Source organism: Cyclopterus lumpus, chromosome 20, assembly GCF_009769545.1.
Source record: "Cyclopterus lumpus isolate fCycLum1 chromosome 20, fCycLum1.pri, whole genome shotgun sequence".
NCBI classification, from domain to species: Eukaryota; Metazoa; Chordata; class Actinopteri; order Perciformes; family Cyclopteridae; genus Cyclopterus; species Cyclopterus lumpus.
The window spans coordinates 13,321,872-13,348,986 of record NC_046985.1 but is presented as its reverse complement, the minus strand read 5'-3'; the positions used below and the strand labels follow the sequence as shown (position 1 = coordinate 13,348,986).

General features: G+C 43.4%; 1 protein-coding gene across 1 annotated transcript; it reads left to right on the top strand.

Moving 5' to 3' along the window:
- The first annotated feature begins 239 nt into the window (after nucleotides 1-239).
- LOC117749723 (receptor activity-modifying protein 3-like) lies at nucleotides 240-27,115 on the top strand. Its single transcript, XM_034560429.1, has 4 exons — nucleotides 240-396; nucleotides 15,190-15,219; nucleotides 15,362-15,521; nucleotides 26,860-27,115. The coding sequence occupies exons 1-4, from the start codon at nucleotides 345-347 to the stop codon at nucleotides 27,113-27,115; spliced, it is 498 nt and encodes a 165-aa protein (XP_034416320.1). The 5' UTR covers nucleotides 240-344.

The following is a 27,115-nucleotide window of genomic DNA, read 5'->3' as shown; positions in this document are numbered from 1 at the left end:
CCTCCTCCTCCTCCTTCTCCTTCTCCTCCTCCTCCCACAGAGGATGCAGGACAGTGTGGAGTGGTCCTGAGCTCTGACTCCTGACTGCAGAGAGAAGTGGTCGTGATCATCACAAGGACAGTCAGAAATCACGCTCTTGGATCAGATTTGTTTTTTTTTGGTCTGGCTTGCCCCCCCTCAGCCCCCTAAGAATCCTACACTAATTTATCTTGACTCCCGAGAGCATGACGGAGCTCGGACTTGCACATTTGGGATGATTTTAATAATGGTTCGCTTCAAACGCACATTTCCACGGAGCTGCAGTTGAGGTTTCAATCAAAGTCCGACTGGATTCTCGCAGCGTGATGGATACAAATGAGTTCACAGTACTGAAACTTTTTGTTGTCGGGATTTTGGGTGAGTGTGATGGATCTTTATGATTATTATAATTTGTTCCTGTTTTTGTTCTTCTTATTTGTAGATCACGTTACATTACAAAGACTGAAAAATGCATTTTGTGTTAAGACACTTGTCCCAGCATTACAGCAGAGCCCCTGCTGTGATGCTGGGACAAGTGTCCCCACTATTCAGGTATCCAATAGCCTTCAGCAACTCCATGGTATTCCAGTGTATTACTGCTCAGGTGTATTACTGGTCATCACCATGCCTCTGCCTCAGCGTGTCAGGTTGCAAAGTGCACATAATAAGGATTGCTGTGACGGATCAGGAATACCAATCACATCTCATAGCGCATGCATTGAACGGGGAATATACAGTACTGCTCCATGCCCTCATGACCCAGCGGACAGACCTGACCTATATCGTGGCCAATGGGAACTTCTGGACCTGGCTCACTAGCTAGTGGCACAAGGAAATTCATGTATGATGTGTCATGTGTGTGACTGGTGAATCCACTGAAAACGTACACACTGGTTGAACTGTTGTCATGATTGGGATGTTTGTGTTGATGCTGCTGGATGTGCCCTGCTCCATATTGACGCCAGAGTGATACTCAGCATTGATTGAGATGAGTCAGAAGCATGAATCTATATACTCTGCTGTTGTTATTCTAAGCCCTGTTATCTCCTATAAGTGCAGCAGTGAAAGTAGAGGCAGTACAGGGCCCATACGACTCAGTGGTGAAGAGGAGTTCAGATATTAAGCTGATATGCAGCACAGTGGGCTCTCTCCTCCAGCTGGTTAATAAGATGAGTGCTCTTAGTGAGCAATTGTGGAGTTGATATTTGGTCTTGGCGCCACCTGGTCTGACGCTGAGAGAATTTACCTGGCTTCCTCCCATGTGGACACACAAGCCAGGCGATAGAGGATTTCAATTTCAAGGCCTGTGGTCCAGAGAGACTTTCAGACTGAGGTGCTTATCGAGAGGAGTGTTGTGCCTCTGGAGCGGTACACCTAAAGGTGGATCAATAACGAACAAAATAACCAAAGATGCAACACTCTTCAGGAAGGAGTTTTACCTATAGTAGATAGTAGAAAGTGGTCCATGTCTGGCCAAGTCCTTCAACCTGGACTCCTCTGGATCTCAACCACGTGAACCGCTGTGGCCCTGCAGCACTGTGCGGCCAAGCTCGGATTGTGACTTAAAGCATGTATTAAGCTCAGTCTCTCAAAACGCTACTACGGTAATGGAAAATAGAGAACAAGATTTGTGTGTGATTTGACTGCAGCTGCGGCGGCTATCAACGCAAAGAGAGGCTGTGTTCCCAATGCTGTAAAGACATGGTGCTGGTTTCCTGATAGCTCGTGTCTAGCCAAAAAGAGTTTCCCCATTAGGATCTTCATTGGAGAGAAGAAAAGGTGGAGGCCAGATGCGTTCAAGGAGAACCAGATCACTCTGATTACTTTCAGTGTGAGGCAAGTGTGGTTGATGCAGCAGGAACCAGAGTCAGCGGCCCCCATCTGCACCGTATAAAAAAAAGAAAGAAGAGCGACTCCATCTGACTGCGAAGCATCTGCTCAGGCCAATAAACAGCTATTCATACACTCTCACAGCAAGGGGAAATGCTTCGGGCTTCATGTGTTCCTCTGCCATCTGAAAAATAGCACTTTTGTGAATTATTTTTGTAAAATGCTATTCATAGACCTGGTGATGAGTTGTGAGTGCGTTGAGCTCGGTTCAGTGCATGTGGCTGATGCTGATATGCCATGCAGTTTTTACACATGGTGGTGTTTATCATCTGCACGTTCCAGGAACGTTACTTTTTGTCAGATATCAGGAAATGGGCCGATTGTGTTTTTACACTCATAGTCTTCTTAGTCTTGTCATCCTGATTGTCCATACTGTAGTTTGGCCCTGTTGGTTCATTCTGTACACATCTATTACATATCTCTCTCTTGGGAGAGACACCCCTCATCTAAAGTTCTTCCTGAGGTTTCGTACTTTCTTTTCTCCATTAGTTTGTCCTTGTAAAGATAAAAGATGTAAAGGATGGAAGGTGTTACAAACACTTAAAGAAATATTTTAAACCATATTTCTCAAAAAACACCCAGTTTTGTGAAAAGTGTCCAAAGTTACAAAAACTACAGATGTGCAGTCAAAATGTATAAACCTGCCATCCCACAGGGTGATACATTTAGATTAAAAGTATTCAGTAGGGTCTCTGGTGTTCCCGACACTCACAGACACATAAAGAAACGAAATATCATCAGAATATCTCGGATTAGTCCGGACAGTAGATTGTCATTGCTTCATTCTGCCATGCTCAGCTTGTTCAGCATTCAGACGTCCACATCTCTGTTAGTCAGAACATTGCAAACATGTGTACGCATACAATGTGTTGCTCATTCACACGTTTGAGCATTCTCTATATAGCGCAACTGCAGTGGAAGCATGTTAAGAGCATTATTAATCTTTCAGTTGCCTGTAAAAGATTCATGCCCAAGAAAGGTCTTGCTCTTTGTCTCCTCACTCCTCCTGCTCATACCCAAGTCTAATGCTGATCCCGAGTCGCAGTGTGTGTCAGACCGAGCACCACGTGGTCAGAAGACTGCGGAGGCGGTTTATACTTTGTAGATGCGCATATTAACTCAACGCTTACCTGTTATGACGATTCCATCTGCCGCAAATAATGTTTTTACATTAGAAATATATTTGTATTCATTACTAACTAGTTTTGACCAGCAAGTCATTTTTTGAGGCAAACATTCATTGGTGTCAGCTTCTCAAATATGAGCATTTGCATGTTCTATGACAGTAAACTGATTATCTTTGGGGTCTGGACTGTTGACATGGATGGAAAAAAAAACACAAAATATCTCGACTTGGGCAGTGAGAAATTGTGATTGAAATTTTTTCACTGTAGACCAAACAATCAATTGATAGCTCGAGAAACTCAAATTAATGCACAGGAATAAAAGCTATGCAGTCAATGCCACTGCATACACTATATTTAATCCATGAAGCAGCCGGCTTCAATAATGGCTCTCACAACGTCACACGCGCTTCAAAACGCTGCAAGTATAAGACTTTAATTTGAATGACAGCTCGAATAGTTTGAGGAAGAAGCAAGAGGACAAACCGAGTTCTCATTATCTGATCTCATTTGCAGAGGACGTCATACACTGGTACTGGTTCCTCCAAGGAGCAGCAAGAGGGCAGAGATGGAGGTGGAGGGTCGCTAGTTGTCTCTTTATATCAGAGCATAGGAGATATAGGAGAGAGGTGGTTTTCTGCCACACACCAGCCAGATACCCCGTTTTCAAAATCGAATAATAAATATGAATATTACACTTAGCATTGAATGGAAGTCGTAACGGGTGATTGAAGTGAATGGCGACAGACTGGAAATAGCTAATGATGACAGGAGAGGGCCACAAGTTGTTTTAATAATTTTTGGTTGCACGGCCAAGAAGTAATTTTCCAATGAAATAAGTTCCGAAGACTACAGCAGACACGATGTAATGAACTGAAACTGTAACAAATTGAATGAATTCAATTGGGTTCATGGCGCTTCTTCAGTGTGACCGTCGACACGTTTGAAAATGAGAAAGATGAAGAAATCTGGAAATCTAAGAGTTAGAAAGAGTGTACCAGCCCTCGGCTTGCTCCTCGTCTCTGCTTGAGGCTAGCTGCAAAAATCTAAACAGTGAAACTACTGTAAATACTTTCACCGTTGAATCATTTATATATTACTGTAATTACAATGAGTAATATGTGGGATTTTATGGTCCATGTGTTCTCGCATATTTCCTCTTTAATAAATACCCTTACAGCAGTCAGATCTTGTAACGGTTATTATAAGGTGAGCGACCAGACAAATTAGCACGAGTCCGATTTGGATTTTGTTCATTTTTAATGAATATAGTGGAGAGCAAAGAGAGCTACTTCAACAAAAGGGCTCCTGCGGGGTTGTTACAGTTCTCTCTGGTATTGGACCTGAACAAAGATGTCACTGAAGGTCTCAGATTCATTAGTGCCCTTTTTACACTCCCGTCGGTCCTCACAGTTCCTGCCCCGGTGTTGCAATGTGAATTTATGACTCTGCCACAGCGTCTCTGTCTCTGCATACCAAACTTTCTCTCTCTCCGTTTCCCTTTTTGCCTCCTCTGCTGTCTTTTCTCTTTCGCCCTTTTGTCTGTCAAAAGCAGGCAGATGAACAGCTTGTTGGCACAGTGCTGCCGCCTCCAAGGCAAAAGGTCTTTGGCAATGTCGACGAAACCGCTGACGGATAAAAAAAAACTTTAGTTTTTTTTTTGCTCAATTCCTTTATGCAATCAGTTTTTTCAAAGAAAATGGGGTAAATGTGAAAGGATTTGACCATCGCTTTATGTGTTTACTGTATAATCCCATCCGTCCATTTGTATATCCATTACATCCCCGGTAAGAATTTGGCCAAAGTCGGAGCGATAATGCATTCCTTTGGTGTGCTCTGGCTTTTATCACACAGATTGTGCCAAGGCGCTGTAATTAATGGCCAGAACAAGTTGACATATTTATAACCGATCGGCTGTGTGTGTGGGGGAGCTATTCATGTGAGAAGTAAAAATGACCCATTTCAATTGAACCTTGTAAATATATAGCTTTGTCTTTGTGTAGCGATGCAACTGTGATTCCTGTCAGAAGCATTTAGTATTTTTCTGGAGAGAAAAAAGCCTACATAAAGGGGATAATTAATGCCTGCTGTGATGTTATTCCAAACAATTACTTTTCTTTGCTTTTGTTGAAGGCAAGCGCTCCAGCGGAGCTAATTTTTGTGGTTTGTCAACAATGGGGTGAACAAGAGATCTTTTGAAATTATACAGTTGTCTGGTGTTGAAGAGACGCGCATGAGGAATATTCTTCTGTTTAATTACCTTTTTCTAACCAAGAATTTATGTGCGCTGATTCTGCCAATTCAGTGTGTTAATAATCAGATTCAAGCTCCTTATCAACAGCCTGCACTGTGGCTCTGTGTGAACACAACTGTTTGGGCTCATGTGAATACTCTTTTTCACCAAAAGAAATGCGAAAGCACCTTTTTAATTCCAATATTTGGTCTTGGCGCTCCACCATAGACATGTTCATGAGACGCTGAGTGCAGCCGTGGTAGCTTAGACAGATGGATTCTCCCCGCGGGGGCCTTTTCCACTGAAACTTGGCCGTAATTTTCCTCTCCACATGACAAATGGACTGCATTTATATAGAGGTGTTATCCCAAAAGCCTCGTATTCACCCACAACATGCTGTCAAACCACGAGCAAAGCAATCACAAGCGCACCCGCTCCACCAGCTGCCTCACTTACATACAAACTGTGGTTAAACAGGTTAAAAAAATTGCATTTGCCTTCGGAAAATCCCCCATCACAGATTCCCTCTTCTCCGCCACTGGCATTTTATTCTCCTCCCCCTCTTCCTGCTTTTGTTTGCCAAGTAGCCCTCTGTCTTGGACATGTGTCATTTTTCCTCTTCCTCTCTCTCTCTTTGACCCCGGGACCCCCCCCCCCCCCCCCCCCCCCCCCCCCCCACACACACACACACACACACACACACACACACACACGCACACACGCACACACACACACTGATAGGAACAGCCTGGATGCGTCCACTCAGGCCTGAGAGAAGGGTATATCCGTCTGGGTTTATCTGGCACTGCGTGTAAGACACTCTTCTTCATTGTAGTTTTTTTTTTCATCTTTGAGGGGCTAGCTTTGGTTAAAAACGAAATCAGTGGCAAGTTGCGCTGAACCATGAGGATACAATATTTTGCCTTTGCAATATTCATCGCCCAGATTGACCTCTTTTTCTACTCTTCCCAATGGCTTTCTTGTTCAGTCTCGGTTTGCTCATTGCTCATCCGCTGCTTGCTGAATAATGATCACCAATCAGTCCATCACTGCGGCCTTTGCTCATTAATTACGTAGTTTCCTCTCATAGTTTTCTCATCTGCAACGGGAGGTGATTGCTTTTGCTTTTCAGTAAAATAACTTCAAGACTAACCCAAGGACCTTACGAGAATCACACGTGTTTCTGTTAGGTCTGTTGCTCTGTCATGTGACTGTGGGTATTTACAGATTTGTGGTAAACATCTAAATCAGCAGCGGCGGCAGACAGCTGGTAGCCATGGCTGGCTGAGGAGAAATATAGAATGAAATGTCCTTAGAATTGATGTTCCTTCCTCCATTTAATGCTGTAAAAACATGATTGCTTGCTTCCATTCACGTCCGGATTTCTACTGATTTTCCCAACTCATTCAAGAGTCTGACTATCAGTCACATATGTGCTAAAATTAAAGCTGCTGTACTTTGGCACCATTCTAAATTAGGAGAATATAGAGAAAATTGAGAAGAAATCATAACTTAAAGCTGTATAGTAATCAATAATAATATATTTAGAATACATCAAATTAATATGTATAATGCAATATGAGTTGCGTGTACGAAGCCACAAATAATTCTTACCCAACTTTGCTGGACCCTAGATTATTTGCGGTAATTGCAGTAACAAATATTGGACTTAAAGCTTGTTGTCACCAATAGTCTGAAAGATATTCTTGTTGCTCTTTCCGAAAACAATGTCTTAGTCTCTCAGGAAAATCCACAATCCACACTGTAAACTATTTTATTTGAAACTATTTTCTATTGCATTTAGAAAATGTAGAAACAATCCCTTTAATATCTGATATCAGCCAGTGAGGATAAACCCGCTGTACGAAGAAAAGTTCTTTGTGAACACGGCGACAGAAAAACTGTTTTATAAAGAATTTCTTTCTCATAAGCTTTTATTTGTCTGGGCCACTGAAAAGACTTTGTTACTCCTAAGAGGCTTAGGGGCATTTCAACCCTGAAAAGAAAATGTATTATGGGGAATGAAAAGGGAACATAGCAAATTTGGGACAATAGTTCAGAAAAAGATATTAGCTATTGATCGGTGTACAAAGTACAAAGATATGGGTATGTCAATACTTGTATTACATGTATTATGCCGGGACCATAAATAAAATATGTCTTTCCTAATAGCTTAATATTTGTTGACCATTTTCTCAGACTGAGCAACACCGTGTACTCAGTTTTATTTGCTGTTTGTTTTCTTTTCTCTTTTCTAACCTTGGACCAGCAGTGATAACCTCTCACACAACCTAACAATGATTTGTAGTGATGCTCTGTAACCCAACGTGACCCAGGCAGGTCAGTGTTTCCATCCCAACAACATCCTTTCCTTGTTGTTTTGTCACATGAGGACACCACGATGGCCCTCTGTGGTATCCCTCTTCTACAAGGTCATTTATTTTCCAGCTCGTGAGCTCTACAGAGAACATGGATGACTGAGTCTATTGCAGCCCATTCAAGTCAAATGCTTACGCTTGGTTAGTGGTCCTACGCTTCAAACCGTGGCGCTCCAGGTACCCCTCTTGCATCAGTTTGGATGTGTCAGAGACAGCCGCTCGTTACATGCAAAGTGTCTTTTTTGTAAGTTTACGTAACGACTTGGTGAGGAAAAGACGTCGAAGGGTACTGACCGACTTTTGGGAATGTGAACGGGTTTCCCATCACTTTCTGTCTGGCTAAGTGTTATTATTGCTGCTGGAGGGTCAAACCACTGAGAAGCTGTGGAAATCTTTCCTGTAGCTTCCCTCTACAGCTTGTTTAAATGGTAAATGTACTTGTATAGCGCCTTTCTAGTCTTCCGACTACTCAAAGTGCTTTTACATGTCATGCACCCATTCACCACCATTCAGACACATGCAAGGTGCCACTAACTGGCTACTGGCTAGTTATAATGCATGTGTATCATAAATGAATAAGATAAGAATAGATAAAACCGTTAGCTTCAGACTGATCCCTACCTATACAGTATATTGGCATCCTTTTAAACCCAATGGAAAAATAAACTACCTCAAGGAGGAGGAGGAGGAGGAGGTGGTGAGATAAGCAGCAACATCCTCTGTGAGGAATGTGGGAAACACTTGTACTATCATGTGTGTGAGGCTAACAATCATCTGATTTGCTTAATTCAATTACCATAGTTAAATAACACCTTCTATGATGTAAAATGGTGTTATATGTGCTTGTTCCCTGTGTATGCCCACATCACACTCTTCAGCACCTGCCATTCACTTCAACTCTGTTTATGCCTGCTATGGTTAAAAGGCTTTCTATTCATCTGTAGGGGAGTGTGAGTATTTCTTAAAAGCAAGCTCTCTGCCTCCGTGACCTCAGTCGGATAACCTCAGTCATTGTTTGTAGAGCTGTGAATTCCCCTGGATCTGAGAAAGAAAAACACAGGAGAAAGGAGTAACTTTATCCTTGTAAAAGCAGAACAATTTTAATTGTGGGTCTTTTCTAAAGAGTCTAAAGGTGTTTGTTATGGCATAAAAGGAATGAAAAAAAGTAAAGTCTCTGAAGATTCTTAAAATGGTCTTATTATTGGGATGTTTTAAAATCTCAATCTATTACAATTTCTGCAGAAAAAATCTGCAAAACAATTCCTCACACAAGTCTCATTTGACCTCTATTCTAAAATAACCATTATATCACGTCGCTTCTTTCTGGCCTGCTTAGATGTCATCTGCAATGGAAAAACTAATTAGCATTTCCTTCGGAGGGTTCTGTTCTTATTGATATAGCTTGTTTTAGTTGTTGTTCTGCAGCTGGGGAACACGGGGGGCAGTGCGGCTTGAAAAGCCAAGAACTCAATGATCTTCAAAGTAGAGTGGGAGGTCAGGGTGTTATTCATGAATGCTGAGCTTTGTTGGCAGATAAAAAGAGCCTCAAATGTATTCATAAAACAAAGGTTTTGCTTGATTCATGTCACATGTCCACAAGTTGTTCAGAAACTTAATTGGTCTTCAGTGCTGAAATGTGTACATGAGCACAGCCCTGTAACTGCTGCTGTTCAATAGGTCACCCTTGTTATCAGAATCATCCATACATTTATAGTTATAAAGCCCAGCCCTTTTTCTTGCGAAGGTTTTCATACCCATACTAAAACCAGTTTATCCTCCTCAACCACAAGGGCTATTTGAATAGAATAAAGATACAAATCGTGAGATTATATAAGATGGGTGTATAGCAGTATATGTGTTATTGTTTTTAGAATTATGGAAGACTGAACACAGAAGAAATTAAAAAAAAATCTCTTTTAAATGACGCATTTGCCAGCGTTCACTTTGCCGGGTCCAAGCACAATATCTCAACAGTCTCTCTGCGAAGTTTGACTTTGATAAAGTGAAGTAGAACATTTTGAGAATTATTTTAGTACAGACATCATCAAATCGTGTGTTTCTGATTTGTGTGTGATATTTCTATGTTCTCATGTAACGCACTCTTTATTTCACTTTTATATCACTAGTGTCCAATACATCCACATACAGTAGTAACATACACTAAATAAACCAAAAATAATGCTTTTGTGTCTTCAAATCATCATACATATTTGCACATGTCAATTTACTCCAATGTAAACCCATCAGCTTGAGATGCAGAGCAACAGACGTATTAATAGCAAGAAAGTCTGCGAAGACATTATTAATAGGCAATACAACGTGCATTTCTCTCCCTCTTTTCTCCACTCTTGCTCACCTTCTCTTTTTCCATTTATTTCTCAATGTGCCCGTACGAACTTCAGCGGATTTTCCGCGACACAGTAGAAGGCAGACGGTGCAGCAGGAAGAAAAATAGACAAAAGGACACCTGATTTATTTCCCTTTTTAATTACTCAGATTAGATTTTAATACAGAAAACATTATTGCCCGAGGCATAGATACAGAGTAAGACAAAAAACCTTCCTCATATCCTGTTTGGTGTGCATTATTCCATCCTCCCATGTGTTTAAACCAACAAAAGATGTTGTAGCGTCATGAAATCAGAAATTCAATTTGCAGAAAAAGTGCAGCCAAAGGCCAAAACTCCCCTCTCTAATCAAATCTGACCGTTATTACGAACCCTTCTCTGCCCCGGTACCTTCCTGTCCTGACGATGATGATGACGAAGATGACAAGGCAGACTTGATCTATGGCGGAGGTTGTTGAACAAGTCCTGCCTCTTGCTTTAAATCTATTTGAACAGTTCTGGCAATTCATCTACTTCCCTTCATCTTCTATTTTCTTCTCATCGATATTTATCTTACCAACCTAACTGGCAAACGATGACAGGGTGCCACCTGAGCCGATACTCAACTGGCACGCAACCAGCGTGTAACACCCTCAAGCAGCTTGATTTAGCTCTGCCTGGCCTGCATAATTTTTAAATTGGTTGCTTTAAAGTTTGCCCCGAATGACAAGTATTTACTGATTCTTGCTTTTAGGTGCCAGCATCCTATTCAAGTGCAAGTTGTCGTTTTGTGGATTTGGTATGGAGGCCTAATGAGCCTCCTGCAGTATGGGTGATTCCTTCTTATGTGCAATACATTAAGGAACAAAAGGAGACTTCATTATGCCAGTCTTGTTACGTTTGTGTCTTTTTATTAGTCTATCAATAGTGTAATGGTGATTGCGCCATAAATAGCAATGTGAGTGCATTTTCATATTAAAGCATTCATTTGACAAAACAATTTTATTTAAAGGGTTGTTGAAAAGCTACTACATTTTTACTTTGCCCAAGATGTTTAGAAAAGGTGTACTCCGCCATGCAAGCAGTTTCCCCTTTATGTGCCAGGAAAGGCTTTATTAGCATAGTTGTGAACCTTAGCGAAGAGGAACCTGATAAGTGTTTTAAATTAAGTAGGAGCGGCTAGATAAATGAGCAAATACAAAAACCATAAGAGACAGATTAATTATCTGGAGTACCCCATTGTGGTTCTTAATCAGAGGCTTGAATGAATTAAAATTGAATTACATTTTAGTTTCATTTACATTTTCTTAGAAGTGAAGACAGATACACAGACATCTGTTTCGCTCAGCTCATTCAATTCAAAAAGGGCTTTTGCACGCAGATACTGCAAATAGACACTATTGGTTTCAATGAATTGAATAGACATTGCTATCTACAGCTCACGGCCAACTCACAGTGTGTGATAGCAGTGGCAGCAACAGATAAATTGCTTTGCTGCTGTATATGTCAGAGCTGCTGCTGGGAGGCTGTTATTTGTTGGTGATTGTCTCCTCCGATGAGCTTTGGGCTTTTCTAGAGCATGAAAACAGATACGACACGTATACATGCTGTATGTACATGTCTCAAAGCTGTTTTTGTTTTAAGACCTGCAACTTTACAGAAACTTCACTGTCTTAATTTATGATTTATTGCAGACCAAGATCATTCTGAAATATGTGTTACTATGGGAATTAAAGCAATAGATTGATATTTATAGAAGTCAAATTTGCTTTTGTGTGGAGAGCGGCATTTGATGCTGCACCCAGCAGCAGCTTAGCTTAGCACAGACACTCAAAACAGATGCAAACAGCTGGATCTCTCCAATACAAAATCCCCTGATTAGCATCCCTAAAGCCCAATAATAAACACTGTACATCATGTTTAATACGTACAGAAAAGTGTAAAAGCAACACATCTTGGTTTATATACTGAACTATAACTGGATGCTGACTGTAGCTTCACATTTAACTGAAGGATCAATCTTCCCATCTCACTCTTGGCAAGAGATAAGCAAATAAGCATCTATTTCCCAAAATGTCAAATAATTCCTCTGCATCTGTTGGGTGTGTAAATGACCAATTGGCTTTCACATTCACTGCAGCAACTTTACAATGTGGTAATGGCAGTGTTGTGTTTACAGCTTGAACAAACACACAGTTAATGATGCTTGAACAGTGAGTTAAAGTCCCCCCCCCCCCTTCCCTCCCCTCTGCATCCACCATTTAAATCCAGAATGCTTTGATTTGGAAAACTGTCACACGCCAGGATGAGAGACGCACCAAGCAGCTATAATTCATACTCTGGCGCCTATAAATCAACCACATCTACCAGATAAACACTCACTGCTGATTCCCGCAGCTCATGAAGCTGACAGAGTGGATTTAGTTTTAAACTTGGTGCTGCTGTGCACAGCTCATGCTGAAGGGAATCCTGCTAGATTATTCTAGGTTCCTCTCTCCTACTCGTGTTTAATTATTCCTTTCAATAACCTCTTTGATGGGTCTATGTGTCGACATCTCATGAGAATCGAACTCGCACAAGAATAAAAACAGCATGATTTGCCCCGTGTGAATAGCGAAAGCTGCATTCGCCTTGAAAGCGCCTTGATTTCCGTCTTCTCAGATTCATTCAGCAGTGAGTATGAAACTGTGCGGTTGAACTTTATGCTGAACAGAAAGCCTCGTCCGACACAGTTTATGTGTTATAGCAGCACAGATTTACTTTAATGACATTACTGGGAATAATTTGCATACAACATGAAGAAGAAGTAGCATTCTAGAGACAACATATTCCATTTAGCAAATACAGATATACCCAACCCTTGGAAATGAATGCATTTGGTGGAACTATTGCAGATGATTTACAGTATTTAGTTTTGTTAATCTGGACAGTGTAATTTGGTCATGTACTTTATAAAAACATAAATCAGTAATGTTAAACAAAATCAATCAATTTATATTTTTTAATCAATGTAGTGTCCAACGTGTCCGGAGTTGAGGGGAAATGAAGTGCCACAGGAGACCTGTGGGAAACCGGCCGGCTGAAAGACAACTACTCAAGTCGGAGAACTTTCAAAGAGTGCAATTTTCAGAGTGCTCTGTAATTTGCCATAATATTTGATTTGATGTATTGATTACTGGACACAAAGGACATACTTTCTCGGAATCTGAAGAAATGATTTTCTGTCTGTGTGTGCCTTGAAGAGAAGACAGGAAGTGGATTCCTGAGGGAACAATAGTCCACAGAAAGAGCTGTGTGTATTTGACTTTGTGACATCTGACTAGCTCTGGGATTTCAGGCTGTCTCTCGATCCCATCTAATGAACTCGCCCGTCACCTTCAGGGCCCCTAAGTCCCTGTCATCTTTAAACTTTTACTTGCGTTTTCCTTTTTTGTTTAAAAAAATCCAATGCTGCGGGAATTATGTGATTGTGCATTCTTGCTCTTATAATGCTTTTGATAAATCCTTGAATGCAGCAAATTCAGATTCTTCGATCTGAGAGGTTGAGATTAAATAAATCACTTCATTTGTTTTGTGCTCTTTGTATTAAAAAAAAACAAGACGATACAGTGGACCCCAATCACAAGGAACATGTTAATCAGATTTCAAACCATCGACAATTTACTCCTGAACCACACATTTGTCCAAAATCTAGTTTTCAATAGCAATACTGGTGCTTTTAAGTTTTGCGCTAATATTAAAGCAATAGTTCGATATTTTGGGAAATATGCTTATTTGCTTTATTACAAAGACGTAGAAGAGAACATTGATACCACACATCTAACTCTCAACACGAAAGCACACATTACAAAAAGTCAGATCATTCCTTTGTAGGATCTGTAAACGTAACCATCTGCATTAAAAAAAATGATCTTGTCGGGGTGGAACGAAATAAAAAAGCAACTCAAAGTACAGCTAATAAAATAAAGCCAGAATATTCAAGACGAACATCCAAATAGAATAAACAGAATCATCTCCTCCCGTCACAAACGCTGCACCTCCAAACATCCTCAAACAGGGAAGTCTCCATATTTAGCACGATAACGAGGTAGCAGTCTTTGTCCTGAGGGGCATCTTTCCAACTGATTCTTCGCTTTGTAAGCGTGGCACTTCAAAGGGAGAATCGCCTTCCTGTGCAGCCGCACGTTTAGCTTTGGTCAGACGTAACACTCAACAACAACAACAAATGAGCTGCTGTGAGTTTGAAACAGACAACAGGGAGGCGTGAGAAAAGTCATTAATAGTGTGTACGATGGATGCACTTTTGAATTCAGCGGTATTATTGGGACACTTCCCTTTCACTGACATTTTTTCGTCTCCGTTTGTCTCTTTCCTATTTTCTTTACCTCAGCTGGGTGTTCACCAAAAGACTGAAAACATGAAAACACAGGAAACTGAAAAGACAGTGCATGTTACAAAATAATGCATTGTTGGAGATCGTTAGATTTGTTTGTTTGTTTCATTCATTCGCAAATTTAGTCCTGCAAATGGAGGAACATTAGAGGTGATCTGGTTCGTATATGTCACACATAATCTGCTGATGTTTCGCAGGCATTGCCATTTACCACTGTCGCTATATCTTATGCAAACATTAGTTGGCACTAAATACAGACGAGGCTCATGGGAAGTTTTGCTGCCGGCGTGGCTGAATTTGCAGTGGATCTCAGGCAACAGGTCAATAAAAGGCCCGGGGGTTGGGAAACCTTGATGACATACTTGTGGTACTGATTCCCTGCAGTAGGAACTCATTGTGCCGTTACTCCCTGCATTGTGCTGAAAAAAGCTCTTGTTGATTCCTTGAAGCTATAGCGAATAATAGAAGTCGTTACCACCTTCATTTCAAAAAGCACAATGCAACGCAGCTGCGGACGCTTCACAATAAAAGTTCACATGTGATTTGGCAAAACTTTTGATGTGAAACAAGAGCCATGGGAAGTTTGAGTTACTTAAAATATTTAGTTTAATAATCATTATTCGGTATCAACTTTGAACCCGACAAAGATTAACGAGTTGATTTTCGATCAAAGTTCACAGAGGGAAGCTCAAATGACATTCATGTATCAGAAAATGTAAAGTAAGAAATATTGTTGTTGTTTTTTTTATTGAATGTGTGTAACATTTGGGAACCTTCGTCACCAGTTCACTCTATTTGACACTTGATTCCATTTTATTTCTTTACAGTCAATGCCTGGATGATGGGGGGGTTGTCAGGTAAGAATATGCACCCATCATATAAAATGAGATGAAAACTGAACTGAATTGCTGCTTTACTGACGTGACCATTTCTCAGAGGTAAAACCCACAAAGCAGGATATGTGACCCAAAAATGCTCTTCTTCTTTCTGTCCTCTCAGCCACTGACAGTTTCAATATCGATCCCACTACCCCCCAGCCAAAGAAAACCTGCAATGAGTCCCGTCTGCAGTGGGAGGTGGAGGTCTGTGGAGAGGGCTTCAAGCGGGACATGGGTCACATAGATCCACAGCAATGGTGTAACCTCACATACTTCATCAGGTACGACATTATGTGTATAACAGTATACAACAATGTTAACCGGGGGGGGGGGGGGGGGGGGGGGACTGGAGGGTAGGTGCATGCTACAGCGTGTTCATGTTATTTATCCAATGGACGTGAAGGGTTAGTGAAAATAGAAAAGGACATTTTAACAGTGAGTCAATACCAGTCAGAATTGCTCTGGGCCATATTGAAAGGACTTTCATCAAATATAGGCTGTGTTTATAATTGGAGGAGAATGTATTATGCTGGAATGAAAAGCTATTGACTTCATCTCAATAAACGATGACTAGTTATGCAGATAACTCTCCTGAATATTGAAGTTAAAACTGTTTACAATCAATTGTCTTTATTAACATGTTGGAGATTGTGCATCAGGGAAAGTCATGCTGCTTTAGTTGTTAGCACTAACATGCAGCACAATAAATGAAATTGATGAAATAATACAGCACCCTTTCTTTCGGATTTCTAAAAAGATCTCCGCCAGTCCTCTTTTCTCACGTACTGTTGTCTTGTCTGTTTGCTCTATATTTGTAGTCTCAGTCAAGGGGTTGTCAGTGCTACACGGTGACACTTTCAACAAAACACTTAATTAATAGATAGACTGTAATCCATCTCAGCCTCATGCAGCTGGTTGGATTTCTGTGGGTGGGAAGACAGCTGGAGGTTTGCTTCCCAAAACCAGAGTTGTTTTTAAAGAGCATCTGAGCCTTGACCACCCATCTGTATCTATCTTTATCCAGCTTTTCACCTCATTCCTTCCGCTCACCTTTGACCTCTCGCATTTAGCTTTTTTCTCTTTAAATGCGGAGCCAGAAGGGGAGGGAGAGAGTTTTGAGGTTTCTCGCACATACACACACACACACGTGGGAGCTTAAAGTCAACGTCAAGATAATCATCTGATTCAACGATTTCCAGGAAAAACAAAGTAAAAGATTCTAGGAAGAGGAGCCGAGAGCTTCATCCATCAGTCAGTCTCTTTATTTTCTTCCAGCCATACACTGATTTATTTAAAAAATATATATTGAAGTGTGAAATGTGAGACGAACTACATCAAGAGTAACTGTCAACTAAATATGACGCTCATGAAGCCAGACGACTGACTTTAGACACGATGGTCAGGGTAAACATATGGGAGGTCAGTTAGCAACTGACGCTTGCATTTAGACATTTCAACAGCCATCTATTGATCTGCTGTCAGCGGTGGGACCAAGTCGGTGTTGGCAGTGCAGTCATGAGTGCCATTTGGAAATGTATATAAGAATTGCTTTGGCACAAATGATAATTGGATAGAAAATAGCAAAACTTTAGTGCGATGAAATGGGAAATTAGATGCAGGCAGTTGTCAAAGCAAATCAAAGTTAAGGCTGCTACATTCGATTTTCTTCTAATGGATCACAGTACTACTTGTGTGTCACCAGAGCCAGTCATCCAACTCTGCATTTTCCCTCAGCCTTATGGAGTGCTTATTGTTTTTCAGATTGTTTTTGTCGTCTGGCAGGAAAATGTTCTGTTTTGATTTCCTCGTAGTGTCATTCCAGACACAGCAGGCAGATGTTTTCGGAGAAAAAGCACATCGCCTGTATGGTACCGGCGCAACACCAAACAGCAGCTGGCGACTAGCTGGTGAAAATAGTGGAACATTTAGCAGCTCAAGAGCTGGTTGGAGAGTTGGTGGAGACCAAAAACAGAGCTAAAAGAGAGTGAATATTGGACTTATTTTCGTTGGGTAGAAACAAACACAACTCCAAATGGAGGCACATATTTGCATTCAAGTTTGCACCATTAGATTAAAAGGTATACCGTATTTTCCGCACTATAAGGCGCACTTAAAAGCCTTTAATTTTCTCAAAAAAAGACAGATGCGCCTTTTTTATGAATTAATTCTGGTTGTGCTTTCTGACCTCGAAGCGATTTTGTGTGGTACACGGCGCTCAAAATGTTTTAGTATGACTTTGCTAAACTACAAAGCCGCACCGCTTGCAGCATTATGGTGCGTTCACACCAAACGGCTTTATAACTCGCGTCAGTTTATTCGCCAGTCAAGTCGCGTCAGTTTATTCGCCAGTCGTGGCTTATCTCCGTGGCTTGTCTCGGTAAAAACAGTTATAATTTCCTCCATCCACCACGGTCGAAATAACCACTAGTCCTGCTTTATACTTGTTGTGGACATCCCATAAAGGTCGGAACATCTAACGCCCTGGTGTTTGGGTTCATAACATCACCCGTAGGCTCACACAGCTCGGGGAGTTTCACCGACTCCGTCTCGATAGCTTCCGCTTCCAGCGCTACCAGAGCAGCGGCAGCCCAACGGGCGGAGCATCTCAACGCTGATTGGCTGCTACCAGAGCAGCGGCAGCCCAACGGGCGGAGCATCTCAACGCTGATTGGCTGGCGAGTTGCGAAACTTTTTCAACTCGCGTTGGAAGTTGAAATATTTCAACTCTGGCGAAATTTCGCAACGCGCGAAACGCGTATCGCAACGCCCGGCGAATTTCAACCAAAAGCGTCTGTGCGTTGACTTTACATGGGATCCAGACGCGAAAGATTCGCAACGCATTTAGTGTGAACGCCCCTTTACGACTACCGTACTCAGGAGCGTTGCGGAGTAATACATACTGTGCTTCGTAATAATATTACAGTGTGTGTGTATAAGGACCCCAAAATGGCACCTGTCAAGAGACACGCTTACGACGCGGACTTCAAACTCAAGGCTATCAGTCACGCAGTAGAACATGGGAATAGAGCCGCTGCGAGAGAATTCAACATTAATGAATCAATGGTACGGAAGTGGAGGAAGGAAGAAGATGACCTGCGCCAAGTAAAGAAGACCACACAGAGTTACGCTAACGTTTGATTTAGCGGTATCAGCGGTAACGTTTTTTTTTACGTGTTACAACTGAACAAGGTTTGGAGTTATTGTGAATACGCTCATTAACGTTTGAACAATGTTGAGAGTTATTGTGAACACGTTTAAGAAAGTTTGACTGACTATAAAATAAATAAACCCTGATGAATAGCAGCCCACGGATTGTAGCCACCTTGCCCGGACAAGGGAAACCGGGGCACCCTCCCGGAGCCAGACCCAGGAGGGGAGCTCGTCGGCGAGCGTCTGGTGGCCGGGCTTTCGCCCATGGGGCCCGGTCGGGCTCAGCCCGAAAGAACAACATGGAGCAGCTGTCACCCTGTGGACCCACCACCCGCAGGGTGAATTATCGGGGTCGGGTGCTATGTAGACCGGGCGGCGGGCCAGGCGGGAGACCTGGGCGGGCCGATCGCCGGCAGCATAGACTAGCTCTAGGGACGTGGAACGTCACCTCACTAGCGGGGAAAGAGCCGGAGCTGGTGCAGGAGGTGGAGCGGTACCAGCTAGATATAGTTGGGCTCACCTCCACGCACAGCATGGGCTCTGGAACCAAGCTCCTGGAGAAGGGTTGGACTTTGTCCTTTTCTGGAGTTGCCCAGGGTGAGAGGCGCCGGGCGGGAGTGGGGATACTCACGAGCCCCCGGCTGAGCGCCGCTGTGTTGGAGTTTTCCCCGGGGAACGAGAGGGTCGCCTCCCTGCGCCTACGGGTTGCGGGGAGTAAGGCTCTGACTGTTGTTTGTGCTTATGCACCGAACAGCATTTCGGAGTATCCGGCCTTCTTGGAGTCGGTGGGAGGGGTCCTGGAAAGGGCGCCGCCTGCCGACTCCATAGTTCTCCTGGGAGACTTCAACGCTCACGTGGGCAATGACAGAGAAACCTGGCGGGGCGTGATTGGGAGGAACGGCTTGCCCGATCTGAACCCGAATGGTGTTTTGTTGTTGGACTTCTGTGCTAGCCACAGTTTGTCCATAACGAACACCATGTTCGAACATAAGGTGGCTCATAAGTGTACCTGGTACCAGAACACCTTAGGCCGGAGATCAATGATCGACTTTGTAATCGTATCATCTGATCTGCGGCCGTATGTCTTGGACACTCGGGTGAAGAGAGGAGCAGAGCTGTCAACTGATCACCACCTGGTGGTGAGTTGGATCAGATGGCGGGGGACTCGGCTAGAGAGACCTGGCAAGCCCAAACGTGTAGTGAGGGTGAACTGGGAACGTCTGGCAGAGGATCCTGTCCGGGAGGTCTTCAACTCCCACCTCCGGAAGAACTTCTCACAAATCCCGAGGGAGGCTGGGGACATGGAATCCGAGTGGATCTTGTTCAAAGCCTCTATTGTGGACGCGGCTGCTCGGGGCTGTGGCCGGAAGGTCATCGGTGCCTGTCGTGGCGGCAACCCTAGAACCCGGTGGTGGACACCGGGGGTGAGGGTAGCCGTCAAACTGAAGAAGGAGGCCTTTCGGGCCTGGCTGGCCCAGGGGTCTCCTGAAGCAGCTGACGGGTACCGGCGGGCCAAAAGGGCTGCAGCGACGATGGTCGCGGAGGCTAAAACTCGGGCATGGGAGGAGTTCGGGGAGGCCATGGAGAAGGACTTTCGGTTGGCCTCAAGGAAGTTCTGGCAAACCATCCGACGGCTCAGGAAGGGAAAGCAGGGTCTACCCCAGGCTGTTCTCAGCAGGGGGGGGGAACTGCTGACCCGGACTGGGGACATCGTCGGGCGGTGGAAAGAGCACTTTGAGGAACTCCTAAACCCGGCCAACATGTCCCCCGGAGAGGGGGCAGCGCCGGAAGACTTTGGGGTGGATTCACCCATATCCCTGGCAGAGGTCGCTAAGGTAGTCAAAAAGCTCCTTGGTGGCAAGGCGCCAGGGGTGGATGAGATCCGCCCTGAGATGCTGAAAGCGCTGGACATTGTTGGGCTGTCTTGGTTGACATGCCTTTTCAGTGTCGCATGGGGGTCGGGAACAGTGCCCATGGACTGGCAGACCGGGGTGGTGGTTCCCATCTTCAAGAAGGGGGACCGGAGAGTGTGCTCGAACTATCGAGGTATCACACTGCTCAGCCTCCCGGGAAAAGCTTATGCCAGGGTGCTGGAGAGGAGGCTCCGACCGCTTGTCGAACCTCAGATTCAGGACGAACAGTGCGGATTCCGTCCCGGTCGTGGAACAGTGGACCAGCTCTTTACCCTCGCAAGATTACTGGAGGGGTCCTGGGAGTTTGCCCAACCAGTTTACATGTGCTTTGTAGACCTGGAGAAGGCTTTCGACCGGGTCCCTCGGGGGTTTTTGTGGGGGGTGCTGCGGGAGTATGGGGTGCCGGACCCGTTGGCACGGGCCATCCGGTCTCTGTATGCCTGCAGTAGGAGCTGTGTTCGTCTCCTCGGTAGTAAGTCAGACACGTTCCCGGTGGGTGTTGGCCTCCACCAGGGCTGCCCTTTATCACCGGTCCTGTTCGTGACCTTCATGGACAGGATATCTAGGCGCAGCCAGGGGGCGGAGAGGATCCGGTTCGGGAGTCTCGGGATCGCCTCTCTGCTGTTTGCGGATGATGTGGTCCTGTTTGCCTCCTCGGACCGTGACCTCCAGCATTCACTGGGGCGTTTTGCAGCCGAGTGCGAAGCGGCAGGGATGAGAGTTAGCACCTCCAAATCTGAGGCCATGGTGCTCTGCCGGAAACCGGCGGATTGCTCCCTCCAGGTGGGGGCAAACTGCCTACCCCAAGCGAAGGAGTTCAAGTATCTCGGGGTCTTGTTCACGAGTGAGGGTAAGGTGGAGCGGGAGATCGATAGGCGGATCGGTGCGGCTGCAGCAGTAAAACAGGCGCTGTACCGGTCCGTCTTAGTGAAGAGGGAGCTGAGCCGGAAGGCAAAGCTCTCCATTTACTGGTCGGTCTACGTTCCAACCCTCACCTATGGTCACGAACTCTGGGTCGTGACCGAAAGAACGAGATCTCGGATACAAGCGGCCGAAATGAGCTTCCTCCGTAGGGTGGCCGGGCTCAGCCTTAGAGATAGGGTAAGGAGCTCGGACATCAGGGGGGAGCTTGGAGTCGAGTCGCTGCTCCTTCGTGTCGAAAGGAGTCAGCTGAGGTGGTTCGGGCATCTAGTTAGGATGCCTCCTGGACGCCTCCCATTAGAGGTTTTCCGGGCACGTCCAACTGGTAGGAGGCCCCGGGGAAGACCGAGGACACGCTGGAGGGATTATATCTCCCGGCTGGCCTTGGAACGCCTCGGGATCCCCCAGAATGAGCTGGAAAGTGCTGCGGGTGAGAGGGAAGCCTGGGTCGGCCTGCTGAACCTGCTGCCACCGCGACCCGACCCCGGATAAGCGGGTGATAATGGATGGATGGATGGATGGATGACTGACTGACTTTTGTTTCGCTTAATGCGCCTTATAGTCGGTGCGCTTTATATAGGAAAAAAGATCGAAAATAGACCATTCATTGGCAGTGCGCCTTATAATCCAGTGCGCCCTATAGTGCGGAAAATACGGTACTTGTTTGTGTTGTGTTCAAAGCTCATTTCCACTGCTCCAAAAAATCAGTTTAATGCAATTTTACCGAAAACGGTATCAATCTGTTCGCATCCAAGTTCAACCCCTTCCTCTGTTTCAGACTCAACTCTCCCCCCCAAAAAACGATTCAACCAAAAGTACATCAAAACAAGTGTTACTGATTTTCAAATAGATCGACACTGAACACTGACCTGAGTTCATGAAGCTGGTCCAACTATGAGTCTTCAAGTGGACATATTGCAGAGTATCAAGTCGTTTACATCACAGAGCTCAGGTCCAAATGGTGTCTCAAGTAGGATTAAAGTCAAAGTACAGGCAGGTCTTTTCTGACATTTGTCGTGTTGAATTCTGTCTGACTTTCACTTTGAGAAATACAGATTGTCTCTGCTGGTTTTCAAAAGAAACACCATAACACAGGACTTCTTTCTACTTTGGCTGAAATGTCGAGTTCGACTGCTCATGGGGGAAGTTTCCCTGAGGGGTTTATTTTAACCCAAAACCTAACCAAGTAGGTTGGTTGCCTAAACCTAAGGAGATTTCTGAGGTCCTGGAGGCAAACCTGTCCCATGTGCACTTGGACTTCAGGTTGAACTAATTAGATTGTCAAATGTCACTGTCGCCACACACAACACATTTATGGCCATAACTCAAGAATTAAAATGCTAATTATGACAAGTTCACACATATGTCTACATTTTGATGAAATACATTTTTAATGTGGTTGTATTTGTGTACGATACTTAATTTGAGCCTGGAGGAAGGGGATAAGAAGGCGTGAGAGAAAGGCCGATCGAAAGGCACAAGAGGAACAAGAAAGTGGTGAGCGGCATCGGGCTTGGAAGAGCAAGGGGCCTCATGTTTAAACAAAAGCGACCCCTGCAAAGCTTCCTCCCTTTGACAAATGAGCCGTGCCCCTCTGCAGTGCTAGCTGCTGGCCAAACACTCAGCCAGCGTGATTGTTATTGTTGGAAATAAACCGACACCTCTAAGACACAACCTGTGAGTGTGTGTTGTGTGTGTCCGTACAAGCATTTACACACTTCAATCATTTACTTCTAATATTTATCGGTTTCCTGCCCAGAGTTGTTTACAGCTCAGAGAGTAGCCAGCCTTAATGTCGAGCACTAAGGAACAGGGGAACTATCTGGACCTTTTAATAATATACTGGATATTCACTATTAGGAATTATGATTGGTCCCTGTACGGACCAGATGCTGTTCCCTACTGCCACTGATGATAACTGATGAACCATTTAGATGAGCAAGCCTCATTTTAAGTGGGTTATGTTGTCCACACAACTGGCCGTTACCAACAACTGTACCAGCCATGGAAAGAGAGAACAGTTAATGCTTAAAAATCATAGAAAGATGCTCTGCTTTGCACAACGGTATAAGTACCATAACATAAGATGCATAGTCCTAAAAAAATAAGTTTGCTTTGCCTCATTCTGGAGAATTTCACTTCCGCAGTTTAAGTAGAGCCATCGCTCTCAGAGGATAAACAACGGAAAAACAGTAAATGCCAATGAAGAGGAGCGGCATTGCATCCTTATGCTAGTGTGTGTTAGTGTGTGTGTCTGTTGTGTGAATGTGCCAAGATGTGCGCTTGATGCATATATTAAGTGTGTGTTAGTAGCAATCTAATATCAGCTTGTCAGTGGGTTATCTTGCCCGAGCAGTATGATTAGTGTGGGGTTAAATGGGAGCTGTAATGTCTAAGGGGGAGTTATTGAAACATAATATTTTTGGATTAAATAAATAATATTAGAAACTAAAGCTAAGCTCTGAGTCATATTCATGTGCTGTAAATGTGTTTGAGATCATGTTCGCAGTTATATAATGTATCCAATACCAAGTTATTCCCTCAGTAAATCAACTCCTAATATTTGTACACACACACACACACACTATTTTTATTGTGTGTGGGTGACAGTTTGAAAACCTGTTAGCTGTTGTGTATTACATCTGGGGAAGAAACTTCAAAAGTCTTGTTATTCCCCACAGTCCTGAATGCTGCATTTTGAGCACTTATGTCTGAAAGCTTCCATTTTTTATTTCTCTCTCCATCCTTATATCTCACTCCCCCAGTCTTCCGCAGAGGTGTAAACCACACTTTTAGAAATTTGTTGACGTTTATGCACATATAACAATCCTTATTTACTTATTTTATTTAATTAGTTTGATAGACAAACCATTTACTAAGAGCAAAAAGATATGCCGTTGGTAGCCTACATTAAGATGGCCATTTCCCAGTATCTTGCAACATTAAGCTAAACAGCTCAGTTTCCACAAAAACGAGCTTCTAATAAACTATTTGGGCCTCTTTGCCTTATATGTAAATATATATATATATATCATAACAGATACTAGTGGAGTGGAAAATACACACTTTCATCATGTTAGATGTTATTTTGTCAGGGTTTTCAATAAAAATTCAGTGAGGTCCAGAAAGAGAGAATTTACATATGCAAAGTTAACGAACATCAAAATAAAGTCTAATTAGCACTATGATTTAGTTCCATGTATATTGAAATAACCGACTGGATGTAGTCAACAACTGACTGTCCAATCAAATATAGAAAGTTCAATTGAATAATATCTTAACCAGATTTCATATTAAACTGGATGAATTATAAATAATATCTACTCTTATCATGAATACATGTTCTTCTCTTATTTCTAGTAAATTAAATTACAACTTTTGGTAAAATGCGCATTTTAGAATAAAGTACTTCATTTTAGAATAAAGTACTTAATTTTAGAAAAAAATGTTTAACTGAATTGTCTTTGCCGTGCATGCCGTGATGTTAACCAAGAAAACCATGATATCAAATTCTTATCTTCTAAAGAGAAATTTGTGTGCAGGGACTTTATCTGTTGAAACCCAGAGGCGTTTGTAGGATTCCAAGAAAGGGGGGCCTAAACAGTTCATAGATTGGTTTAATCAGAAAGAGTGTGATTTTGCTCTGTAGTTTTGCTTGCACTGAGAGAAAGATGAACTAGTTCAGTGTCAAATATACCATTCAATGGAAAAAAATGCAATATTAATCTATATTAATGCAAAGAATAGAGAGAAGTCGATAGTTATTTCTTGTATTTCGAATTCGCTCGTTCAGACTCTCGCTCACTGGAGACAGTTTCTAACTTCCGTTTCATTTGCCTCAAGTAAACCTGAATGTAAACAGGTAACACTCGTTAACAACTACAGACAGACACATTCTGTAACTACCTGGACTTACAGGTAAACCTGAATGTAAACAGGTAACACTAGTTAACAACTACAGACAGACACATTCTGTAACTACCTGGACTTACAGGTAAACCTGAATGTAAACAGGTAACACTCGTTAACAACTACAGACAGACACATTCTGTAACTACCTGGACTTACAGGTAAACCTGAATGTAAACAGGTAACACTCGTTAACAACTACAGACAGACACATTCTGTAACTACCTGGACTTACAGGTAAACCTGAATGTAAACAGGTAACACTAGTTAACAACTACAGACAGACACATTCTGTAACTACCTGGACTTACAGGTAAACCTGAATGTAAACAGGTAACACTCGTTAACAACTACAGACAGACACATTCTGTAACTACCTGGACTTACAGGTAAACCTGAATGTAAACAGGTAACACTCGTTAACAACTACAGACAGACACATTCTGTAACTACCTGGACTTACAAGTTCAGTCTGTGCATCATGTACTTTGAGGTAATCCTGTCTGTCATTGATGAGAGACGTTACTTGGCAGTGAGAAAGCCAGCGCAGCAGCCTCCCCAAGGTCCTAATGCCCGGGGATTATGCCGTTAAGTATGATGATGGGCTATTGGATTGTAATTTGAAGGGGGAGAAAACATACAAACCAGAACACACACACATATGTAGCATGTTAGAGTCCATGTCAGAAACAATAGTTTAATTTAATGACATACACACTTTTTAAAGCCAATAATGCCAAATTATTTGGGGGGGCTGAAGAACATTTTGGGGGGGGCTAAAGCCTAACGACGCCCCTGTTGAAACCTCTTGTTTCCGCTCAACTACACTCACTGTGAACGTCATTGTTAACCAGCGAAGTCATGTGTTCGGATTCTGATCATATTGGGCTCCGACAACATTTATTTTCTGTGCCTTCATTTTGGATGCGAGTGGGTAGGTTTGCTCAAAAGATTTGTGCTTTGTCTCGTAGGGGCGCTTCACATTGCCTCTTTTAATAATCCTCACGGTCTCTGAACATATGAGACACACTGGATTTAATTAAACTACCCGTAGAAAGAATGAAGATATAAAAGTCTCTCCATTTCTGGTTAAAAGCTGTGGTCTTGGAGACACTTCTTTCTTCTCTTCTTGGAGAACGCCATTTGAAATAACTTCTCAGACCGGTCTGTCTCCGTCTCTCCCGTGTGTGTGTCTACATGTCACTGGAGCTGCAACGCTTATCAGAATACACACATATTGGATCCGGATCGCGGTTTACCTGTTAGTGGCCCCCGCGTTAAAGGGTGCCTCGGTGCATCGAGGCTGCAGTATTTGGGAGTGAGACAGGGTTCATACCACTGTTGCTCAATTTACTGTTCTGCTGCTGGGGATCCCAATGGCTCCAGAATGTCTTGAGAAACAAACCTAGATCTGATGGATTGAAATTCAGGATGGCGAAAAAGGCAGGATTAGGGTTGGCTGAATGGATTCATCAAAGCAGAGCTCTGAGCCTGGAAAGCATCACAGAGGCTCTGAACAACACTGAACGCCTGTTTAAATAGAGGAGAGTAGTGGGCGGAAAAATAAATGCCCCAGTTCAATGATGGATTAGTTACCGAATCTCCAATGCTTTGAGGAATACTAGCTAAACAGTAATATGGTGTTAAATGATTGTGTGGCCAAACAGAAGTCAGTTGTGATTTTCTTCTGATCATTCCCCTCTCTTCCACCCATTTCTCTTCCCAGTGAGTACTACGTCTTCACCAGCTGCACAGAGACAAAGGCCGAAATCGTCAGCTGCTACTGGCCCAATCCACTGGTGGAGAGCTACATCATCGGTATACACAAGCACTTTTTCTCCCACTGCCCCATGGACCAGGTGGTATGGGTGGATCCGCCGGACGAAACGCTAACCATCCTCATCCTCGTCCCCGTTTTCCTCACATTGGCCATGATCGCCCTGGTTGTCTGGTGCAGCAAGAGGAGTGATGTTCTGGCTTAG

What these genes read in the sequence shown, in the direction of transcription:
- LOC117749723 (XM_034560429.1), top strand. Translation starts at nt 345, where the DNA reads ATGGATACAAATGAGTTCACAGTACTGAAACTTTTTGTTGTCGGGATT. An exon ending in TTTTGTTGTCGGGATTTTGG is followed by an intron (nt 397 to 15,189) that starts GTGAGTGTGATG and finishes ATTTCTTTACAG; the next exon opens with TCAATGCCTGGATGATGGGG. An exon ending in GATGATGGGGGGGTTGTCAG is followed by an intron (nt 15,220 to 15,361) that starts GTAAGAATATGC and finishes CTGTCCTCTCAG; the next exon opens with CCACTGACAGTTTCAATATC.